Source organism: Miscanthus floridulus, chromosome 4 (genome assembly GCF_019320115.1).
Source record: "Miscanthus floridulus cultivar M001 chromosome 4, ASM1932011v1, whole genome shotgun sequence".
Classification (NCBI taxonomy): Eukaryota; Viridiplantae; Streptophyta; class Magnoliopsida; order Poales; family Poaceae; genus Miscanthus; species Miscanthus floridulus.
The window spans coordinates 22,957,369-22,976,345 of record NC_089583.1 but is presented as its reverse complement, the minus strand read 5'-3'; the positions used below and the strand labels follow the sequence as shown (position 1 = coordinate 22,976,345).

The 18,977-nt window shown below is 47.8% G+C and overlaps 2 protein-coding genes and 1 pseudogene across 2 annotated transcripts; 1 reads left to right on the top strand and 2 right to left on the bottom strand.

The window, feature by feature from the left end:
- The first annotated feature begins 714 nt into the window (after positions 1–714).
- LOC136551151 (protein phosphatase inhibitor 2-like) lies at positions 715–6,286 on the top strand. The gene is made up of 5 exons (XM_066542733.1): positions 715–878; positions 3,607–3,677; positions 4,827–4,942; positions 5,043–5,210; positions 5,822–6,286. The coding sequence occupies exons 2-5, from the start codon at positions 3,673–3,675 to the stop codon at positions 6,028–6,030; spliced, it is 498 nt and encodes a 165-aa protein (XP_066398830.1). The 5' UTR covers positions 715–878; positions 3,607–3,672; the 3' UTR covers positions 6,031–6,286.
- A 1,754-nt stretch (positions 6,287–8,040) lies between these two features.
- On the bottom strand, positions 8,041–15,010 carry LOC136551150 (DIMBOA UDP-glucosyltransferase BX8-like; annotated as a pseudogene).
- A 770-nt stretch (positions 15,011–15,780) lies between these two features.
- On the bottom strand, positions 15,781–18,729 carry LOC136551148 (mitochondrial import inner membrane translocase subunit TIM10-like). Its single transcript, XM_066542732.1, has 6 exons — positions 18,578–18,729; positions 18,414–18,467; positions 17,606–17,658; positions 17,321–17,359; positions 16,600–16,669; positions 15,781–16,025 (listed from the first exon to the last, which is right to left on the bottom strand). The coding sequence occupies exons 2-6, from the start codon at positions 18,453–18,455 to the stop codon at positions 15,978–15,980; spliced, it is 252 nt and encodes an 83-aa protein (XP_066398829.1). The 5' UTR covers positions 18,456–18,467; positions 18,578–18,729; the 3' UTR covers positions 15,781–15,977.
- Positions 18,730–18,977: the final 248 nt, after the last annotated feature.

Genomic DNA, 18,977 nt, shown 5'->3' with positions numbered 1-18,977 from the left:
CTAATTTGGTTTTAGTAACCTTGTTAGTCATATTGCTTAGTTTGTGTAGCTAAGTATTTGCGCTCTCTAATTAGGCATTGGTTGCCTTGTTATTGAGCATTGCTAGTGAGCTTTGTTAGCTTTGTGCTTTTGCTTACTAGCATGTGTAGGAGCTCCCTTGTTGCTTAAAGTACTAGTGACATAGGTTTATGTAACCTTGCTCCTAGAATTGTTTAGGAGAGCTCTAGCTAGCCCGGCACCTTTGTTGTATAATTGTTATCTTTGCAAGGTGCTAGTGAACATATATAGTGGGGTATAGTCTTGGCTAGACCGATAGTTTTAATTCCGCACTTATATCGGTTAGCCGACACGATTAAGTTTTAGAAAAGACTATTCACCCCTCCTCTAGTCGCCATCTCGACCCTTCACCGATCGGTCCCAAGTTTCTGATGACCGAACTGACCGAATGACCGAGGAACCGAACCGATCGGTTCGGTCTGACCGAATGCCAGGGTGAGGTGTAAGGGTCATGTAGAAGTTATATTCCACAGACCACGTCATATATCATTATATATTTATTTATGTTTTTAAATACAAATTGTAAATTATGGAGAGTCCTGTCCTATGCAAAATGGGATTTTATATACGTTTTGACTGTAGCAATGTATACGGACAGTCAAGAAAGAAATTACAAAAGAATATTGTTCGAAGAAAAAGGAACGGCTCATGTTCGAGTTGCCCGTGCCGTGTGGTGGGTGCGTTCTCCTTCTCCCCCACCTCGGCCGCCGTTTCCCCGCGTGCTCTCTCTCTCTCTCGGCGACGACTCAGTTACAGCCGCCGCCCTTCGCCAGGTTCCCAGGGCTTCGTCGGGCCCTTCTCCGGCAACGAGCACCAACAAGGTATGCCTGCCCCATGTATTCCCTGCCTTCTGTGCGAAGCCGAGCACCCCAAGCCTAACCTAAGCTATTCTGTTTTTTTTTTTTTATAATCGGATCTGATCTAATTGCAAGTGTATACATGTATTATTATGACTCCCAATTTCGTTCTTTTGTAAAAAAAAATATTGGTGTACATGTGTACACCCTTGTCCTTTGCTGGGTCCGCGCCCTGCTCCTGCTCTGCATATATGCTCGTTAATGTCATATATACAATCAGTTGGATGGACTTGTAAAGATGGACACAGATTGCAGTAATCTTAAGACAAACTGCCACCTAGGCATCTTTGACTCAAAATTGTTGATATGATTGCCAACTTGGCAGTGTTTGTTAGATTTGTTCAATTTTGTTTTGCATAATCTGCAATAGCCTTACCCATGTGGCCATGGTCAAGCAAAATTCATCTCAGTTCAAGAAGCATTGGCCTGTTAGGAGGGGTGGGCATACTAAGCAGCTCTGACTGAAGTGGGCAACATATCCTGGAATCATAGCACAACTGGGGCCTTGTTTAGATTGGGGTTATGAATCAGTATGTGGCACTGTAGCACTTTCGTTTGTATTTGACAATTATTGTCCAATCATGGCCTAACTAGGCTCAAAAGATACGTCTCGTAATTTACAATCAAATTGTGCAATTAGTTATTTTTTTTTATCTACATTTAATACTCCATGCATGTGTCCAAAGATTTGATGTGATGGAGAGAGAGTGAAAAAACTTGCAATCTAAACAAGGCCTGGAATAAGAGCCCATCTGCGATTTGCATAATATTAAACAAACTGCAGAGCTAAAAAAAAAAACCCTGCAGTGCTCAAGTTGAGTGATATCGACGAGTGAGCCAACTTGCCAACTCCACAATCTTCTGTTCATCGCTCCCAAACTTGCACATAATCTTGCTTACATTAGTGTGGTAGTTCTCTTGTACGCCACCATTGCTGTAAGTGATACTTGCAGATATGATCCATGGTGGAAAAGATAATTGGGCATTACTAGCCAAGCCAGTTGGGTTGGGGATGTTAATGCCTTGATGGTGCTATTGGTTGACTGATAGTACTGCACTTTTGGTTGACAGCTGAATTTTCTCAGTGGAATTGGCCATAGATTGCTGCAAATGGTTCATTGTATTGCAAAAAGGGTTGGGTTTCATGGTTGCTCAAATCTGGTGCACCAGGCCAATCATTATGGCTAAAAACAATTTATCTGTTGCTGGGAAGGAAATGGGGGAAATGATTCTTCATCCTTGCACATATTGCTGTTTTTTTGTTAATTAGAAAGGTCATTTTGTTGTTATCAGAGGTGCGTGAAGCCACAGCACTGGTTCATGTTGGATGAAAAAAGTCTATGCCACCGAACATTTAGAGTCTATCTAGCAACATTAATGAATCTATCTTGCTCGATTTAGAAATTGAATAGATTAGAGACTTGAGTTGCCCCATAGTGTCCATGAGTTAGAACCCATTATATTTTCTTATTAGAAGAATATTTACCTACCCTTTTCTGTAGTAAAACTGTCTTTCAGTAATGCACTTCACAACCATTATAGATAACAATAGTGCTGTTTTTTTTTTTTTGAGGGGAACAATAGTGCTGTTTTGGATGTGCATATTTGTGTCGACATTCAAGTTGGGAGGTTTAGTAAGCATACATGTGTTCTATATTCAGTTATTCACGTTTTGCCCCCTCTTTCACATGAACATGCACCTTTTAATGTCCTCCCAACTGAAGGCCACCCAGGTTGAAGTCCTCGTTGAGGCGAATTTGGGTGCCTATTTTCTTCTTAATAAAATGCCACCTAGTTCCTCCTAGGTTGGTCTAGTTTTTTTTTATTGTATACAAGGACAGGGTACCAGCTATTTGAAATTTATAAGGGCATGTCATAATGTTATAACTGTATATAGTCTGTATACAAATTCATTAAACAGCAAAACACGCACATATGTAAGGATATGGCTCTTTGTATGTTTGGATAATATCATGAACAGAAGGATATGGTTGTTTATTCACTTATGTATTAACGTAGTATGGTATTTTACTATTTTCACCAATCTGACTAATTTTGCAACAACTGTACATTCAGAGATCTTCTAGCTGAGTTTTCTTTGTACCTCTGTAGGCAGCATCTCTTACATCAGTGACCCGCCTAATGTGTTCCCTCGATGTATACTTTACGTACTCCTGGTTCAGCTGTAATTGTCATGCGCAGAGCGTTCTCTTATTGATTTATTATCACAATGAATTAAATATGGATCATTGAAAGCAATGGAGATTGCGTGGAATATTGGATTGGATTGATTGGAGAGACCTATGTACATATATATAGGGGAGAGGAGATCTCGTGGCTTATAGAAACAGAACCAACCGAGATCTCCTCATATCTCTCTAACCAAATACAGGGGCCGGCCGGCTATACCAGGCTCGGGCCTACCATATACACACGCACAGCACATATACATTCTAACAATCATCAACATTTGACAATATCAAATGAAATAGATGTGAGAAAATGGCTGTGCGTGCTTTCCTTGGTTCACAAACGCCATTGTCAGCTCATATGTTTATATCCAACTTGAAACTATATATTATATTTTCTTATATTATTATATAATTTCATTTATTCTTGAATGAAAGCTTGAGCTTATGAATTTTTTTGAAGAATTAGTGTAATGAACTAATGATTTACCTTACATCAGCAGATTTTGTGTAAAGATTGTGCGAGCACCATTCACTTTTCATAAGTGTGAAATTAAAACACTTCAAGAATGAGGTCAGTACTCCTAGTTTCTCCATCTCTGAATTTCTGTTACAAACAGTTTATGGAGTCTGATGCATATGAACTACACCCATTCATTTGTAACTCACTCTCTACCTATTCATTCTCAGCTAGTACTCATGTTTGAACTTAGCAATTTGTAAGCAAATGGATCAGAAAAAATGTCTTACAAGGACTATGGTATATTTATCATTGCTATGCTGCAATCTGACACACTAAATCTTTTTTTTTCTCTTTTCATAAGCAATGCTGCACTTTTGTCTAAGGGCTACCTACATCACTCCTACTAGGCTACTACTATATTGTACCAGTGTGACAGTTTACATTGGACATACAGGGAGATTGAGATATAAATTAAGTGGTAACAGAATTTGCATGTATATGACCAATGGACCATATCGTTTCAAAATGTTTATTCACTTTGGAATATTATTGTGTACTTATTGAGATGTTTCTGTGCTCTACCCCATCCTAAGTATTGCGAAAGTGTATTTAAAAGGGGTATATAAGCTACTCGCTAATATTTTTGTTATGCTTGGTGCTTCCCTTGCCTTTGTGGATGGCGAGGTTGACTAATATTGTGAAATTGAGGGGCTTTTTGTTATAACTCTGTTACAGCCTGGTTGTTATATCCAATTCTAGTAACTTTGCTGTCAGTCTTTATTGATGGAATCAGTTGCATTTCATGAAAACAAATGGTAGTATTCACTTGGATGTGTTAACTCATGTTTTTATTTGAAATTAATTTATTTCCATTCCAATACTAAATAGTGTTCATTTGGTTATTGTGTGACGAATAGTTGAGAGTTAAGAACTGAGATGATGGAGGGAACATTACTTTTCAGCATGTACACAAACATTGCTTTCTTTATTGGCACTACCGCACTACTTGCATTGATTTTGATTGGTTTTGGAACCTTGCATCTCAAAATTGTAAGGGTCAGTAGAGACTATGTAAAATGGCCTGTCTTAAAAATAAAAAAAAACATCAATTTACTCTGTTTCTTGTGATGGCACTTTGAAGGAATGACTTCAGAAATGTGCATATCTCTTGTTACATGTATCACATTTGTGATACAGTCTATATTCTTGTGGCCATTTTCTTGATTTAGCTTCTGATGATGCTTGGACCCCTTTCTGTAGCTCTCGCCGTGTGAAGTGGAATGAGGACAATTTGTATGAAATTGAGTCAAACAAACCGGTGAGGCAGAAGATAACAGAGCCAAAGACACCATATCACCCTATGATAGATGATGATGGTAGACATCTTGCCACCTGCATCATACTATATCCGACCACTTTAAGTACTCCCCAGTGTGCACGTGATTATTTGGCTCACTTCTTTCCTTCTATTTCTAGGGTCGTTGTCGCCAACACGTCCTTTTGACAAATGTCTCGATGAGACTGTCCAGGCTGAAGCTATCTTAACAGCCTTAAATGGTGTAGCTGCTTCAAGCAATAGCAATTCAAAGGATGATGGTTGGGGATCATCAGATGACGATACACATGCCATAGAACAAGATGATGGTAAACTTCTTGCCCAGCTGCTACGATTTTATTATTCTGGTTACATGACCGTCCTCATATTTGTTTTCTTATTCATTTTTGGTAAGATAGTTAAATGGGTCAAATTAAGATAAGATAATTAATTTTCCCCTGTGAACAAGAAAAGTTTAAGAAATCACTCGTGATTATCATGTATGTCCTAGCTAAAGATGGGTAGTTTGATGTTTGGTTGGCAGAGTAGTTCACACTTTCATTTGTTTCCACAAGTGGAACAATGCAACTCTGTTCTGCTCTAGGTTCCTTCAACTCTGTTCTGCTGTAGCTTCCTTACGTTCATAACTGACCCAATTAATTAGACACGTTCTCATTTTCCTAGCATTGGACAAGGCAAACCTCATTGTTCTTGCTGTTCCTTACGCAAGACAGATTTCATCTTAGAACCCAAGGTACATATATGGCACAAACAAATGTTAAATGCCATGTCATTATCATTATAAAGTGTGATCTACTATTACTTGTTTGCTACTATCGCAGTACATAATTAGCATTGCGCTGTTCCCAGATGTTTCCAGCAGTGTCTTTTTGTAATACGACACGATTTGACGTACCGTAATATGTTTGGTTCCATGTAGACCCAGAAGCTGACACAACAAGATTGAGTTTCAAGGAGCATCGCCGTGCCCACTACGATGAGTACCGCAAGGTTAAGGAACTGATGAGCACTGGATCCCTTACTGTTGAGGAGGCCGATGAGGATAACAGAGCTGCCACCAACTCCGAATACAAAGGCGTGGGGAAAAGAGCAGCGAATGACGACATAAAGTCCTCACCGCAAACATGAGGAGCTCATACGAAGGTTCTGATTCCTCTGTTATTTACAAAGCTAGGACAGCTCGTCGATCGAGGCAGAAGCATGCAATTTGCCTAAGTATGTTAACAGTGCTTCGTGTGTGCTGGATCAGTGATTTGGCACTGGGTGCTTTATTGTATCATTATATGCAATACAGTTGTTACTCTTGCTTTGTTTTGAGATGCTGGAGTGCCAAAATTTGGCTTTGATGACCGAGAATTGTAGTGGAGTTGGCTGCTCGGTCGAATGGTCGTTGCTCCATTTGGTTGGTGAGTCAACATTTTCGATTGAGACAATATGTTTCAACCAGAGCAAACTGCTTGATGCTGAACTCGGTTATCGTTTTTTTTTGGCATAATCTTGTGTTGAATCGGTGTTATTGTTGGTGTGTTGTTGCGCTAGATCAAATTTTCCCAATTGGACTAGGGCTATGCAATTGCGAAATGTGTTACTTGACGGGCCTACAGAGCGTAAAGGTATGTAATTAGCTTGACGGGCCTTGGATTCGAGGTGAAGTGGGTCAATAGCCCAAGATAGGCCAGAAGCAGAAGGTGCCAGTGTGCCATGAGCGCACTACTTAAGCCCCTTTGGCACGGCTTATCCAAAACGGCTTCACAGGTGAAGCCAAAATTGGTGAAGCCAGAAAAACTGGTTTTTTTCAGCTTCTAGTTCATTTTAACCCCGGTTTATAAAACGGATTCATGCTACAGTGTCTCGATTTGTGCAAAATAGATGAAGCCGAATTCGGCATAAGCCGTGCCAAAGAGGCCCTTAGTTAGCGAATCCAAGGCCTGGTGTCCCAATCCCAAAATACAGAAGCTCTAATTCTCAAAAAATAAAAAAGAAGCTCTAATTCTCAAAAAATAATACAGAAGCTCATTACCGACAGGCTCATCACCTCACGCAAGCTGCTGTCCAAGAGCTGAAGAGCATCCGATTTTAGAGGTTCTCTCTGTCTTATTGGCCGAGGAAAGGAACCTTCCTTTCTAGCTCGGCAATCTTCGGCCAATCTTCTGTTAGAGGTTGCACGTGTACGTTTCACAGGGTCAGCATGGGCCATCCCAATAAAATTTGCCAGGGAAGTCAATCAAAATGCTGTCCATTTATTAGTGTGTCGCTAATAAAATTTCTAGGCTTCTAACTTAATGGTGAGTCCTAATGTTCTAGATCCGTTTCTAGATCCGCCACTGCTGTCCATAGAGATGTTCTCGCATCTAATGGGAACAATTTTAGTTTTGGACATATTAATGGTGAGTCCTGATTCCTGAACAACATGTGAAGTCTTTTAGGATGCCTCGCGAGGTGTGTAGTTCTAAAGCACAGGGATTAGCGAAACCCCCAGCATCATTCGTGTACAGCAAACGAACATCTCCACAAAGCTTCCCTTTGGGCAAACTTAAACACGTGATGGGTCATGCGTTCGTGCACTTGCGCGACCCATCCGCGCCCAGCTGGAGAGAAAGAAGAAGAAGAGTCGCCTAAGGCCGGTGGTTAGGGTTCCAAGAGGGGGTTCACTCATCGGTGGGTGTAGAAGAGGGTTTGTGGGCAGTGGGAGATGGGTGGGGCGAGGAGGTAGGGGCGCCGTACACCGGGGTTGGTGGGAGATGGCGGCTGGGCGGGGCTGGCGATGAGGACGTTGTGCCGAAGTGGTCGTCGGCAACCGTGTGGTTGGGGAGGACAAGGTCGAGGTGGGCGGCGCGGTGGAAGGTGGGTGAGGCGGCGGGAGCCATCAGCTGCGGGTGATGGAAGTGCGATGGAGGAGGTGGCGGAAGGGGTGTGTGAGGCTGCATGCGCGAGCAAAAGTGGGACAAGGGCGGCGCAGGCAAGGAGGAAGAAGGGTTGCGCGGTTTCCAATCGCGCCGCCCATAGCGGGATGTCGTCGTCCATATAGCGATATATCACTCAAAGGCAGATCCTTATTATACATAGATAAATCAGGACATGACATGCAGTTCATTATTTAGAGCGTCCTCCTCATGCTCAAACCTGAAAGCTGATCAATCAAAGCGAGGAAATGTACTCCACCAGTCCATCGAGAGCCAAACTAGCTGCTCCTCCTTCAGCAGCACACGGCTTCGCCTGCGTCATCAGAAGCTGAGCCCTCTCCCTTGTTAGCTAATCTACTGTTACCTTGTGTGAACACAGCAAGGGAAGACGGCGCCGGAAAGGCCCCCTGTAGCATGGCTCACCTGCAGCACTGTAGCCATGCAGTGGCCAGCGCAGAGTCAGCCCTGTATGTTATCTAGTTACTGTTACAGCATGTGGGCTGTATTAGAACTAGATAGATAGAGTTGTATAAATAGGCTACCACGACAACTCAGTAAAGAGAGTTCAGATTTGCCATCACACAGACAGAGCTTCGGCCAACGCTGGTGTCTTGTATTGTATGTGCTTGCTCTGTTCTCCCTTCTTCTTCTAGCTCTGGTCGTAGTGCATGGCACGGACAACGCCTACTCGTGGTCAGCACGGCTAGTGGGTGCTCGGCAACACTAGAGGGTGCTAGGCAAGATCGGCTGAGTGGTTCACTCGCCTGAGCCGGTGATCCTGTGGGCCAACAAGTGGTATCAGAGCAGTACGAGTGCCGTTGCCATTCTAACCGATGGTGATAACGTGCGGTTCTGAGTTGGGCGATAGTAGTGGCACTGCTGTGGCTGCCCAGCCACGAGGGGAGGTCGTTGTTCGCACAGTGTGGGAGGTCAGCGGCACCAGTTGGCCGACGCTGACTCGCACCAACTATGGAGAGTGGTCGGTGACCATGAAGGTCAAGCTTAGAGCCCGACGGCTTTGGAATGCTGTTGACAAGGGCACCAACAATGAGGAGGATGACATGTCAGCTCTGGAGGCTATCCTCGCTGCTGTACTGGCGGAGTACAGGGAGTCATTGGGGGCAAAGAGCTCGGCTAAGGAGGCGTGGGAGGCTATTGCAGCGATGCGCGTCGGTTCCGACCGCACAAAGAAGGCGACGGCCCAGCTTCTGAAGCAGGAGTACGCCCTCCTCAAGTTCAAGGATGGTGAAACAGTGGAGGACTTCTCCCTCCGCCTGCAGACGCTCATCAGCAAGCTGAAGAGCCATGGTGTCACCATCGATGAAGAGGAGGCGATCTCCAAGTACCTCCACTCCGTTCCGACAAAGTACATCCAGATCGCTCTCTCCATAGAGACGATGCTGGACTTGTCCACCCTCACCATTGAGGATGTGACAGGCCATCTGCGGGCGGTGGACGAGCGCCTAGAGTAGGCGACAGCAACAAAGGACAGTGGAAAACTCCTGCTGACGGAAGAGGAGTGGGCTGCTCGAAGGAACTCTAGGAAGGCAGCCTCCTCCAGTCACGGTGGCAAGGGCAAGCACCGCGACAGGGCTTCTTCGGAGAAGAAGCAGGTCAACCCCAATGCCTGCCGGCATTGTGGGAAGATGGGCCATTGGGCATGAGAGTGCCCAAATCGCAAGCAAGAGAAGAAGGCTGAAGCTCACCTGGCGCGAGCCGATGATGAGGATGAGGCCACTATCCTAATGGCGACGTTCTATGCACTGTACGACACCGAGGCCAAGGAGAAGGAGGAGGCGACGATGGTGGAAGGACCTGGGAGGGCCCTGAAGACCGTCAACCTCGACGAACCGCAGGCATGTGGGCGCCGACCAGGAGCAATGGTGGTATCTGGACTCTGGTGCCAGCAACCACATGACGGGTTCCAAGGACTCCTTCTCCGAGCTCGACGGCGATGTTACCGGTACGGTGAAGTTTGGTGATGGCTCAAGGGTGGCTATCCAAGGGCGCAGCACCATCATCTTTAGATGCCAGAACGGGGAGCACCGCGCGCTAATGGATGTGTACTACATCCCACAGCTACGTCCCAGCATCATCAGCATTGGTCAGCTGGATGAGCGCGGTAGCGAGGTTCTAATCAAGGACGGTGTCCTTAGGATCAAGGACCAGGAGCAGCGACTTCTTGCCAAGGTGAAGAGGTCCCTAAACCGGTTGTACCTACTCGACCTGAAGGTAGAGCAGCCGATGTGCCTAGCGGCAAGGCACTCCGAGGAACCGTGGATGTGGCATGCCCAGTTCGGACATCTCAGCTTCGACGCGCTTGGTCGGCTGGGGCAGATGGTCCGAGGGCTACCCCACATCAAGCACAGAGGCGAGTTGTGTGACAGCTGCCTGGCCGAGAAGCAGAGGGGGCTACCTTTCCCAAAGGCAGCCAAGTATCGTGCGGAGGAAGCTCTCGAGCTCATTCACGGTGACCTCTACGGGCCGATCACGCCTGCTACATGCGGTGGTCGACGGTACTTCCTCCTGCTCGTGGACAATTGCAGTCACTATATGTGGCTGCAACTCCTGACGAGCAAGGACGAAGCGGCGGGGGCGATCAAGAAGTTCAAGATGCGTGCGGAGGCCGAGAGCGGCAAGAAGCTCCATGTACTGAGGTCTGATCGCGGCAGTGAATTCACTTCGGTGGAGTTCGCTGCGTACTGCGCGGATTAGGGTGTGGGGCAACACCACCCCACGCCGTACTCGCCACAACAGAATGGCGTGGTGGAGAGGCAGAATCAGACGGTGGTCGACATGGCCCGATCCATGATGAAGGCCAAAGGCATGTCGGCAAAGTTCTGGGGAGAGGCGGTGACCACGGCGGTGTTCATCCTCAACCACGCTCCGACCAAGGCCCTGACGGGCAAGACGCCGTTCGAAGCTTGGTACGGGTGCAAGCCAAACATGTCATTCCTCTAGACATTCGGTTGCATCGGCCATGTTAGGAAGACGAAGCCGAACCTCACCAAGCTAGAGGATAGGAGCACACAGATGGTGTTCCTAGGCTACGCGGAGGGTACCAAGGCGTACCGGCTCTACGATCCACGCGGAGACAAAGTTCTTGTCTCGCGCGACGTTGTGTTCAACGAGGAGATGGCTTGGGACTAGAGCAGTCCGAGCACGGGGGAAGCTGACAGCTTCACCAACACCTTCGTCGTCGAGCACTTGGTCATCCACGGTGATGGAGATGCTGCAGAACAGGTGCCGAGCACTCCGGCGGTAGAGTCGAGCACTCCTGAGGCAGTGCCGAGCACTTCGGGAGGAATGCCGAGCACTCCGGGAGGAGTGTCGTGCACTTCTAAAGGGATGCCGAGCATGCCAGGAGTGGTGCCGGGAGGCCCTGCTGTGGTGGCGACCACTCCAGGACGGGTGCCGAGCACTCCCGTGGCAGAGCCAAGACGTCTTGCAGTGGTGCCAACCACTCCAAGACTGAGGCTGGACACTCCTACAATGTGGCCGAACACTGCAGGAGTTATGACGATCTATCCAGAAGCAGTGCAGAGCACTTCAGGTGCTATGCTGGGCACTCCGGCGGAACAAGGAGCTCCATCGACGCCGATCGAGTTCACCTCATCTCCAAGTGACATCACTGAGTTCGTGGATGCCTACCACGAAGGTGAGAAGGTGCGGTTCCGCAGGCTGGATGACATCGTCGGTGGCACAGGTCCCTCAGGTCTGGCGGGCAGGCTGCTCAACGACGCAGAGCTGCTACTCGTCAGCGCAGAGGAACCACCCATGTTTGCGCTAGCCGAGCGCGATGGAAACTGGCGACGGGCGATGCTGCAGGAGATGAAGGCAATCGAAGAAAACGAGACTTGGTAGCTCGTCGATCCACCTCTAGGATGTCGTCCGATCAGCCTAAAGTGGGTGTACAAGGTCAAAAGGGATGAGCTCGGCACCATTGTCAAGCACAAGGCGCGTCTCGTCGCCCGAGGCTTTGTTCAACGCGAGGGCATCGACCTCGAGGAGGTCTTTGCACCAGTAGCGCGCATGGAGTCGGTTCGTTTGCTACTAGCCTTGGCAGGAGCAAAGAATTGGCACATTCATCATTTGGACGTTAAATCGGCCTTCCTCAACGGCGAGCTGGCGGAAACAGTCTTCGTCAGGCAACCTCCAGGGTTCGCCGTCAATGGAGAGGAGCACAGGGTGCTCCGACTGCGCAAAGTGCTCTACGGGCTACGGCAAGCCCTCGAGCATGGAACGCCAAGCTTGACGCCACGTTGGGCGAGCTTGGGTTTCAAAGGTGTGCAACCGAGCACGTGCTCTACATGCGACGACGGGGGAAGGAAGAGCTCGTGGTCGGCCTGTATGTGGATGACTTAATCGTCACCGACGCGCGCATGGAGGACATCAACAGCTTCAAGCGCGAGATGGCAGCCCATTTTTGAATGAGCGATCTCGGCGCACTCTCCTACTACCTCGGCATCGAGGTGAGACAGGGGAAGGAGGAACTCACGCTCAGTCAGAGCGCGTATGCCTCCAAGCTGTTGGAGAAGAGCGGCATGGTGGAGTGCAAGCCATGCATGACTCCGATGGAGGAGCGACTGAAGCTGACGAAGGCCAGTACCGCGGCGAAGGTGGATGCAACATTCTACCGAAGCATCATCGGCGGTCTACGCTACCTAGTCCACATGAGGCCGAACATTGCGTTCGCTGTGGGCTACGTCAGTCGCTTCATGGAGGATCCCAAAGAGGATCACTGGGCTACGGTGAAGCGGCTACTGCGCTACGTCAAGGGGACGATGAATCATGGGATCACCTTCCCAATGATCGGCGGGAGTAGACTGCAGCTCATGGTGTTTAGTGATGCAGACATGGCGGGGGACATCGACGGACGACGGAGCACCTCTGGTGTGCTCGTCTTCCTCGGGTCGGCCCTAATTTCATGGCTGTCGCTGAAACAGAAGGTGGTGGCGCTATCTACGTGCGAGGCAGAGTACGTAGCGGCGGCCACAGCGACGTGCCAAGTTATGTGGCTACGCCGGCTGCTGGGCGAGCTGACCGGTGTGGAAGCTCACCCACCAGCACTGATGGTAGACAACCAGCCCGCCATCGCCCTCGCGAAGAATCTGGTTCTGCACGACCGGAGTAAACACATCGACGTGAAGTTCCACTTCCTCAGAGACTGTGTTGATGGAGGATAGATCGTCATCGAGTTCGTCGAAACTGGTCGGCAACTCGCGGACGTCCTCACCAAGCCGCTCGAACGACTTCGACTCACGGAGCTGAAGGAGATGATCGGTATGGAGGGGGTACAAGAGTTAGCAGTAGGATTAGGGGGAGATTGTTAGCTAATCTACTGTTACCTTGTGTGAACACAACAAGGGAAGGTGGCGCCGGAAAGGCCCCCTGCTGTGATACTATAGCCGCTGCAGGTGCAGGCGCCGCACGGCTCAACTGCAGCACTGTAGCCATGCAGTGGCCGGCGCAGAGTCAGTCCTGTATGTTATCTAGTTACTGTTATAGCATGTGGGCTGTACTAGAACTAGATAGATAGAGTTGTATAAATAGACTACCACGGCAACTCAGTAAAGAGAGTTCATATTTGCTATCATACAGACAGGGCTTCGGCCAACGCTGGTGTCTTGTATTGTGCGTGATTGCTCTGTTCTCCCTTCTTCTTCTAGCTCCGATCATAGTGCGTGGCACGGACAACGTCTACTCGTGGTCGGCACGGCTAGTGGGTGCTCGACAACACTAGAGGGTGCTAGGCAAGATCGACTGAGTGGTTCACTCACCTGAGCCGGTGATCCTGTGGGCCAACTTGGCCCCTGATGCGGCCCCAGTTCCCCGGCCACCAGCCTTCTGATCATCCTCGCCATGGCCGTCCTCTCGAGCGGCTTCCCGACCTCGAACCCGACGCCCCACTGGTGCGTCACGTACCTCGCGTTCACTGTCTGCTCGGCGAAGCACGGCTGCACGAGCATGGGCACCCCCTCGGCTATGGCCTCCACCATGGAGTTCCACCCGCAGTGCGTCCAGAACCCACCCACCGCCGGGTGCGCCAGGACCTCCCTCTGCGGCGCCCACAACACGATCTTGCACCTGCGCGGCTGCGCCTCACCGTCTCGCGGAGCTCCTCCGGGACCGGCGGCACCTCCTCCGCGTCCGCACCGGCGCCGCCGCCACGGACGACGGAGCCGCGGCGAAGCACCCACAGGAACGGCACGCCGCTGGCGGCCAGCGCCCACGCCGTCTCCTCGAACACGGCGCGGTCCACGCACGCCACGCTGCCCATGCTGACGTACAGCACGGAGCGCGGCGGCCGCGCGTCCAGCCACGCCAGGCAGCTCCGGTCTGGCGCGTCCTGGAACTGCCCTCGCTCGGCCCCCACGGTCGGCTCCGGGGACGACTCCAGGTGCAGCGGGCCCACCGCGAAGGCCGCGCGGCCGGTCAGCTCGAGCCGGATCTTGGCCAGCTCGCGGCCCTGGATGCCCTCGAACGTGTTGAGCACCACGCCCGACGACGACGCCCGCACGGCCTCGGCGTTGCGTGTGATGAACCGGAGCACCGTCTCGTCGTCGCTGCCGTCCACGCGGATCAGGTCTCGCACGCGGAGCGGCTCCAGGCCCAGCACCACCTCGTCCAGCCGCTATTCTGCATGCATGCAACAAGAGAAAAACGAGTAACTGGTCGGTGCCGGTGGCACAAGATCACAGAGTTCCTTCCACGCACGGAGAAGGGAAGGAGAAAAACGACGTGCCTTTGATGGGGAGGTAGCCGTCGGCGACGAGCCGCTGGGTGGCGAGCATGCTGAGGAACGTGGCGGCGCCCAGCATCTTGTACCACTGCCCGTCGACCACCACGCAGGCGACCTCGCCCGGGCCCTGCAGGGCCTGATGGCCACCGCGCGCCAGCTGCTCGGCGAGCGCCGCCTGGAACGGCGCCTCGCAGGCGGCGTTGAGCGCCATCATCTGCTCCACCATGTCTGGGCAGGCGACGACGTCGGCGGGGAGGGACTCGCGGATGGACACGAAGGTGAGCTCCGGGTGGCACGTCGGGTCGGGCGCGTTGAAGGCGGTGTGGAGCACGGTGACGCCCAGCCCCCGCGCGCGGAGGAGCTCCCCGAGCTGGAGCATCTGCGTGATGTGTCTCCCGAACGGGAACGGGAACATCACGACGCGGCGGCCGGTGGGAGTGGGAGCACGTCCGTCGCCGGCCATCGGTGATCGGTGCTGGTGTGGAGGATTCAGGCTGTGGCTGCTGCCTGAGAAAGATGGGTGTCGGCTGACGACACTGGCAGGCTTTCCTGGCAAGGTTGGCGACAGAGGAGCTACATTGGCATGGAATTAGAGCCTAACGAGGCATGTGAAGAAGAGGTTGCTTGTGCCTTGTGTGTGTTGTCGTTTCCTTGCAAAGAAAACAGAAAGGCGAGCTTTTGCCGCTGGGGATTAAGCCTAAGAGACAGACGTTCCTTGTTCGGACTTCCAGTCGCACCAAAACTCTCTGCAAACTGCATTGTTTTGCTTAGTCAAATGTTTGCGTCACAATGTGCTAGAAGTAACACATTTGTCTTTTTTTTTTTTGGATGTTATATGGTACCAAACAAAAGGATTCACACGCCCGGACTCATACGCACACTGACATTTAAGGCTCTGGAAGTGCAGTGTCGTTTGACACCTGTTGGTGTATCCCATTGTAGTTTGTTGTGCACAATGGCATTTTTTTTTCACTGACAATAAGCTTCTTGTTTGGTAATAAACGAGACGGCTTCATAACGAACAGGACATTCTGCTACTCTCAGCCCATGGAACGACAAGCTATCCTAGCCCATGAACATGACGATAGGGCCTCCGCCCCCCAGGCCCAGGGGCAAAGCCCACACCACCTTGTAATGTTTCACTTAAGACAACAATCATATAAGATCTCTTATTTGTGAGTGGAGGGAGTAGCTTATCTTTTCAGTGAGGTTGCACATATGTGCTGATAAAAGTAAAATTCGGGAGCTCAAACAAAATGTGGATGTGGAATTTTGTATCAAAAGCCTCACAAGTAGGTTTCTCCATCATGTCCGAACAATACAATGCTAATAATTTGAGATGTAATTTCTCTCTCGAACTTATCATGTATCACTAGTTTGCCTAGTAAATCCATCAAACCCTAGAACCAAAATTGAAGAAATATCTCAGTTCACATTTTAGGCTGATTTCCAAGAAGCTGTCCGACTAGATTAGTCACCTGAAGAAGTAATATGGAAAGAGCAGTGAGAAATCAACTGAATTGAGGGGAAAGTTGAATGCTAATTGAATGTCATTGTGGGTAATTCTAGTTTCTGCATTGGTTGAGACCAAAGCAAAGTGAGTGAGAGAGCCTTAGGCACAGTAAATACTAGATCCATGCAAACAAGTGCAGGTCAAACATATGATGCTGTAGCTAGAACATGAAAAATTATATATAACCAAATTTATATGCTTCTTAGACATGAATCCCAAAGGAAACGAGAGCAGTACCTTTTGAGGCTGAAGCAAAGAAACAATAAAAAATATTTTGCTGTAGAAATCAAGCACTAATGAGGTTGTCTTTTTCCCCATAGCACTAGTCTATAAAGATCAATACTCTTTGGTGCTAAAGTATGTGTCCCAGTAACAAGCAAAAAAGTGCAAAGTATATATGTCTCCAAATTCAGCATTTCACATTTTAAGCAAGTTCATTGTGACAATTATCTTCTTTTCACTGATAAAAGATGTAAAACTGCAGAAAACAAGATGTACATTCAATATGGAATGGACCAAGAACACAGAAACAAACTTGCCTGCCAATACTTAGAAACACATCGATCAATGCAGCTGTTCTCGCCCATATTGAGCTCAGCATCTTTGTGCCTAGAGATACAATGAATACAAACCAAATCAATCACATATAATTCATGAGTTCGTGTATTTACTGACACCATGGCAATGAATCCAAGAAAGCAAACTTTAATACTGGGAGGTGCTATAGTTGTCTTAAATAGTTTAAATGTATCATATCATTATCTTCATATCACACATTTTCTCCACACCAGGGCACACCCAAATTTCATTACTTGTACCAATAAAATTACAGAGTTTGCACAAGCAAGTTTTTAGCGATGGTAGCAAACGATACAGATATAACAACTAGACAGTAACAGAGCATAGGGCTCCTTCACTTTTTGCTAGTGCGCAAAACATAAAACTACTGGTCAGCAATGTGAGCCAACAAACTTCAGCCAAACCAACACACCCAGCAAAGGGCAGCTACTACGGACAGCACAACACTGGGGGTGCAAAAACAGGCTAATACATCAAGAAGGTGCCCACTTAATTACTTATGCCACTTTCTTATCTGCAAATCTTCATACCACACATGGGTTTACAGAAGCATATATAACATTGATCTGATGTACTTGACATATACAAATGCTAATACCAAAGAAGGAAAGATGCAGATGTAACAGAAATTTAGAGAAACGTAGAGGACAATGAAAAAATACATGCTAAATTCAGGTGTACCTCTTCTCGATGCACTTGTTAAAACATGTATGCGTAAGCCTGTAATAGTGAAACAAAGATGGAATATCAGATAAACTGGCAGACATAAATTTATCCATTCTAGAGTTCAAAGTGTAATGCTGCTTCCTGCAATGACTTCGAATATGATTTGATTTAAGAGCAAAAGACAATGTCACATAGAAGACCAATTCCAGTGGTATAAATAGAAAACTGAACTTCAGCTGCTGCATCAAAGCTCAAAGCTCCTGATGTAGTTTAAGGTAGAATCAAAGAAATATCACTCACCTATTGAAAAGGTCAACCCTATACTCCATCTCTTTCTCCGCCAATCCAAACATCTATTGAGACGCATAAAACGAATGATCTCAGAAAATCTTCAATTAATAATAAAAAACCTGAATGCAATCATTTACATGTAGAAGAAACAACCAGAGGAAAAGATAGAATAAAGCATCCCAAGTAAAACAAATCTGAAACTGAATATCAGAAAACTTTGGAGATCAATGGTCATGCTAATTGCTACAAATCCTGCTAGTTCTTAGACATCACCACTTGAAACCATCATCTGAAAAATATTCCTGAGTAGTGCAGAAATAATTTTTTCTCTCTTGAAGAATTGGACTAGTATAAGCGGTGCAGTTATTTGATCAGTGTGCAATGCTACTCGATGGGAAAGCAAATGTGAAAAAGAAAAACATTCTCTACTTAGTATCAGTATAACCTATAAAGTAAACAAGGTTCTAAGCAATATCATAGTTCAATTGACTTTGTTCACCTTTCAAAATCACCCAAATCTCCACACAGTGCATTTGTATCAGGGTTTCTCATGGAAATCATATAAAATTCATCTCCTCAAGCATCATTCTCAACTCGTATACTTAATTTCTTAAAAATCATAGTCATGCTCTCCTCTTAGTTTATTACAGGGTGAAAAATCGATCTTAATGTATAAATTTACTTGCTCATCAAACCAACTAATTCGGTATGCTTGTTCGTTCGAGGAAATAAGAAAATCCTCGTTTCCTCAGATCACCGTGTACATCAAAGATATAATTTGAACTCGGGCAAGGTAATCAGCAAACAAGGCGCGCACCTGCTCCTTCTGCATATTGGTCGGCGCAGAACCCGTGGCCATTGCTGCAGCTCACTTCAAGAAAGCAACAGAGAGCAAGCAATCAGGTCAATCTAAGATCCAAGAAAAACGAGAGCCCATAACTCAGGAAGATGAAATAAGAGGGGGATGCGAAGGCACCACACCGGATTGACAAGCAACAACGCGAGAACAGGGGCACGGTGGCGCTGCTGACTGATGCCGCCGGCGGATCGCGGAACGGCCAGCACGACGACAGCAGCTAGGGTTCTGATCGAAGCGGACGCGATGAGCTTTTGCGCGAAGACGAAATGCGATGTGGGCCTCCAACCCTTCACGGCCCATAAAACTGCCTCGTCTAAAGTTTTTTTTTTTTATACTTTAGTAAATTCGTTTTCTGGAAAAGAAATTACCCAAATAAAAAAAATTATAGAAATATATAGCATATTGCCAATTGAAAGGGGGTGAGTAAAACTGCACCAATTCAATTGGTGGAATTTCACTTACAACTGTTTGCGTCGGCGGTATTTCCTTATTTGCATAGGGCTTCTTAACAAAATCATAACT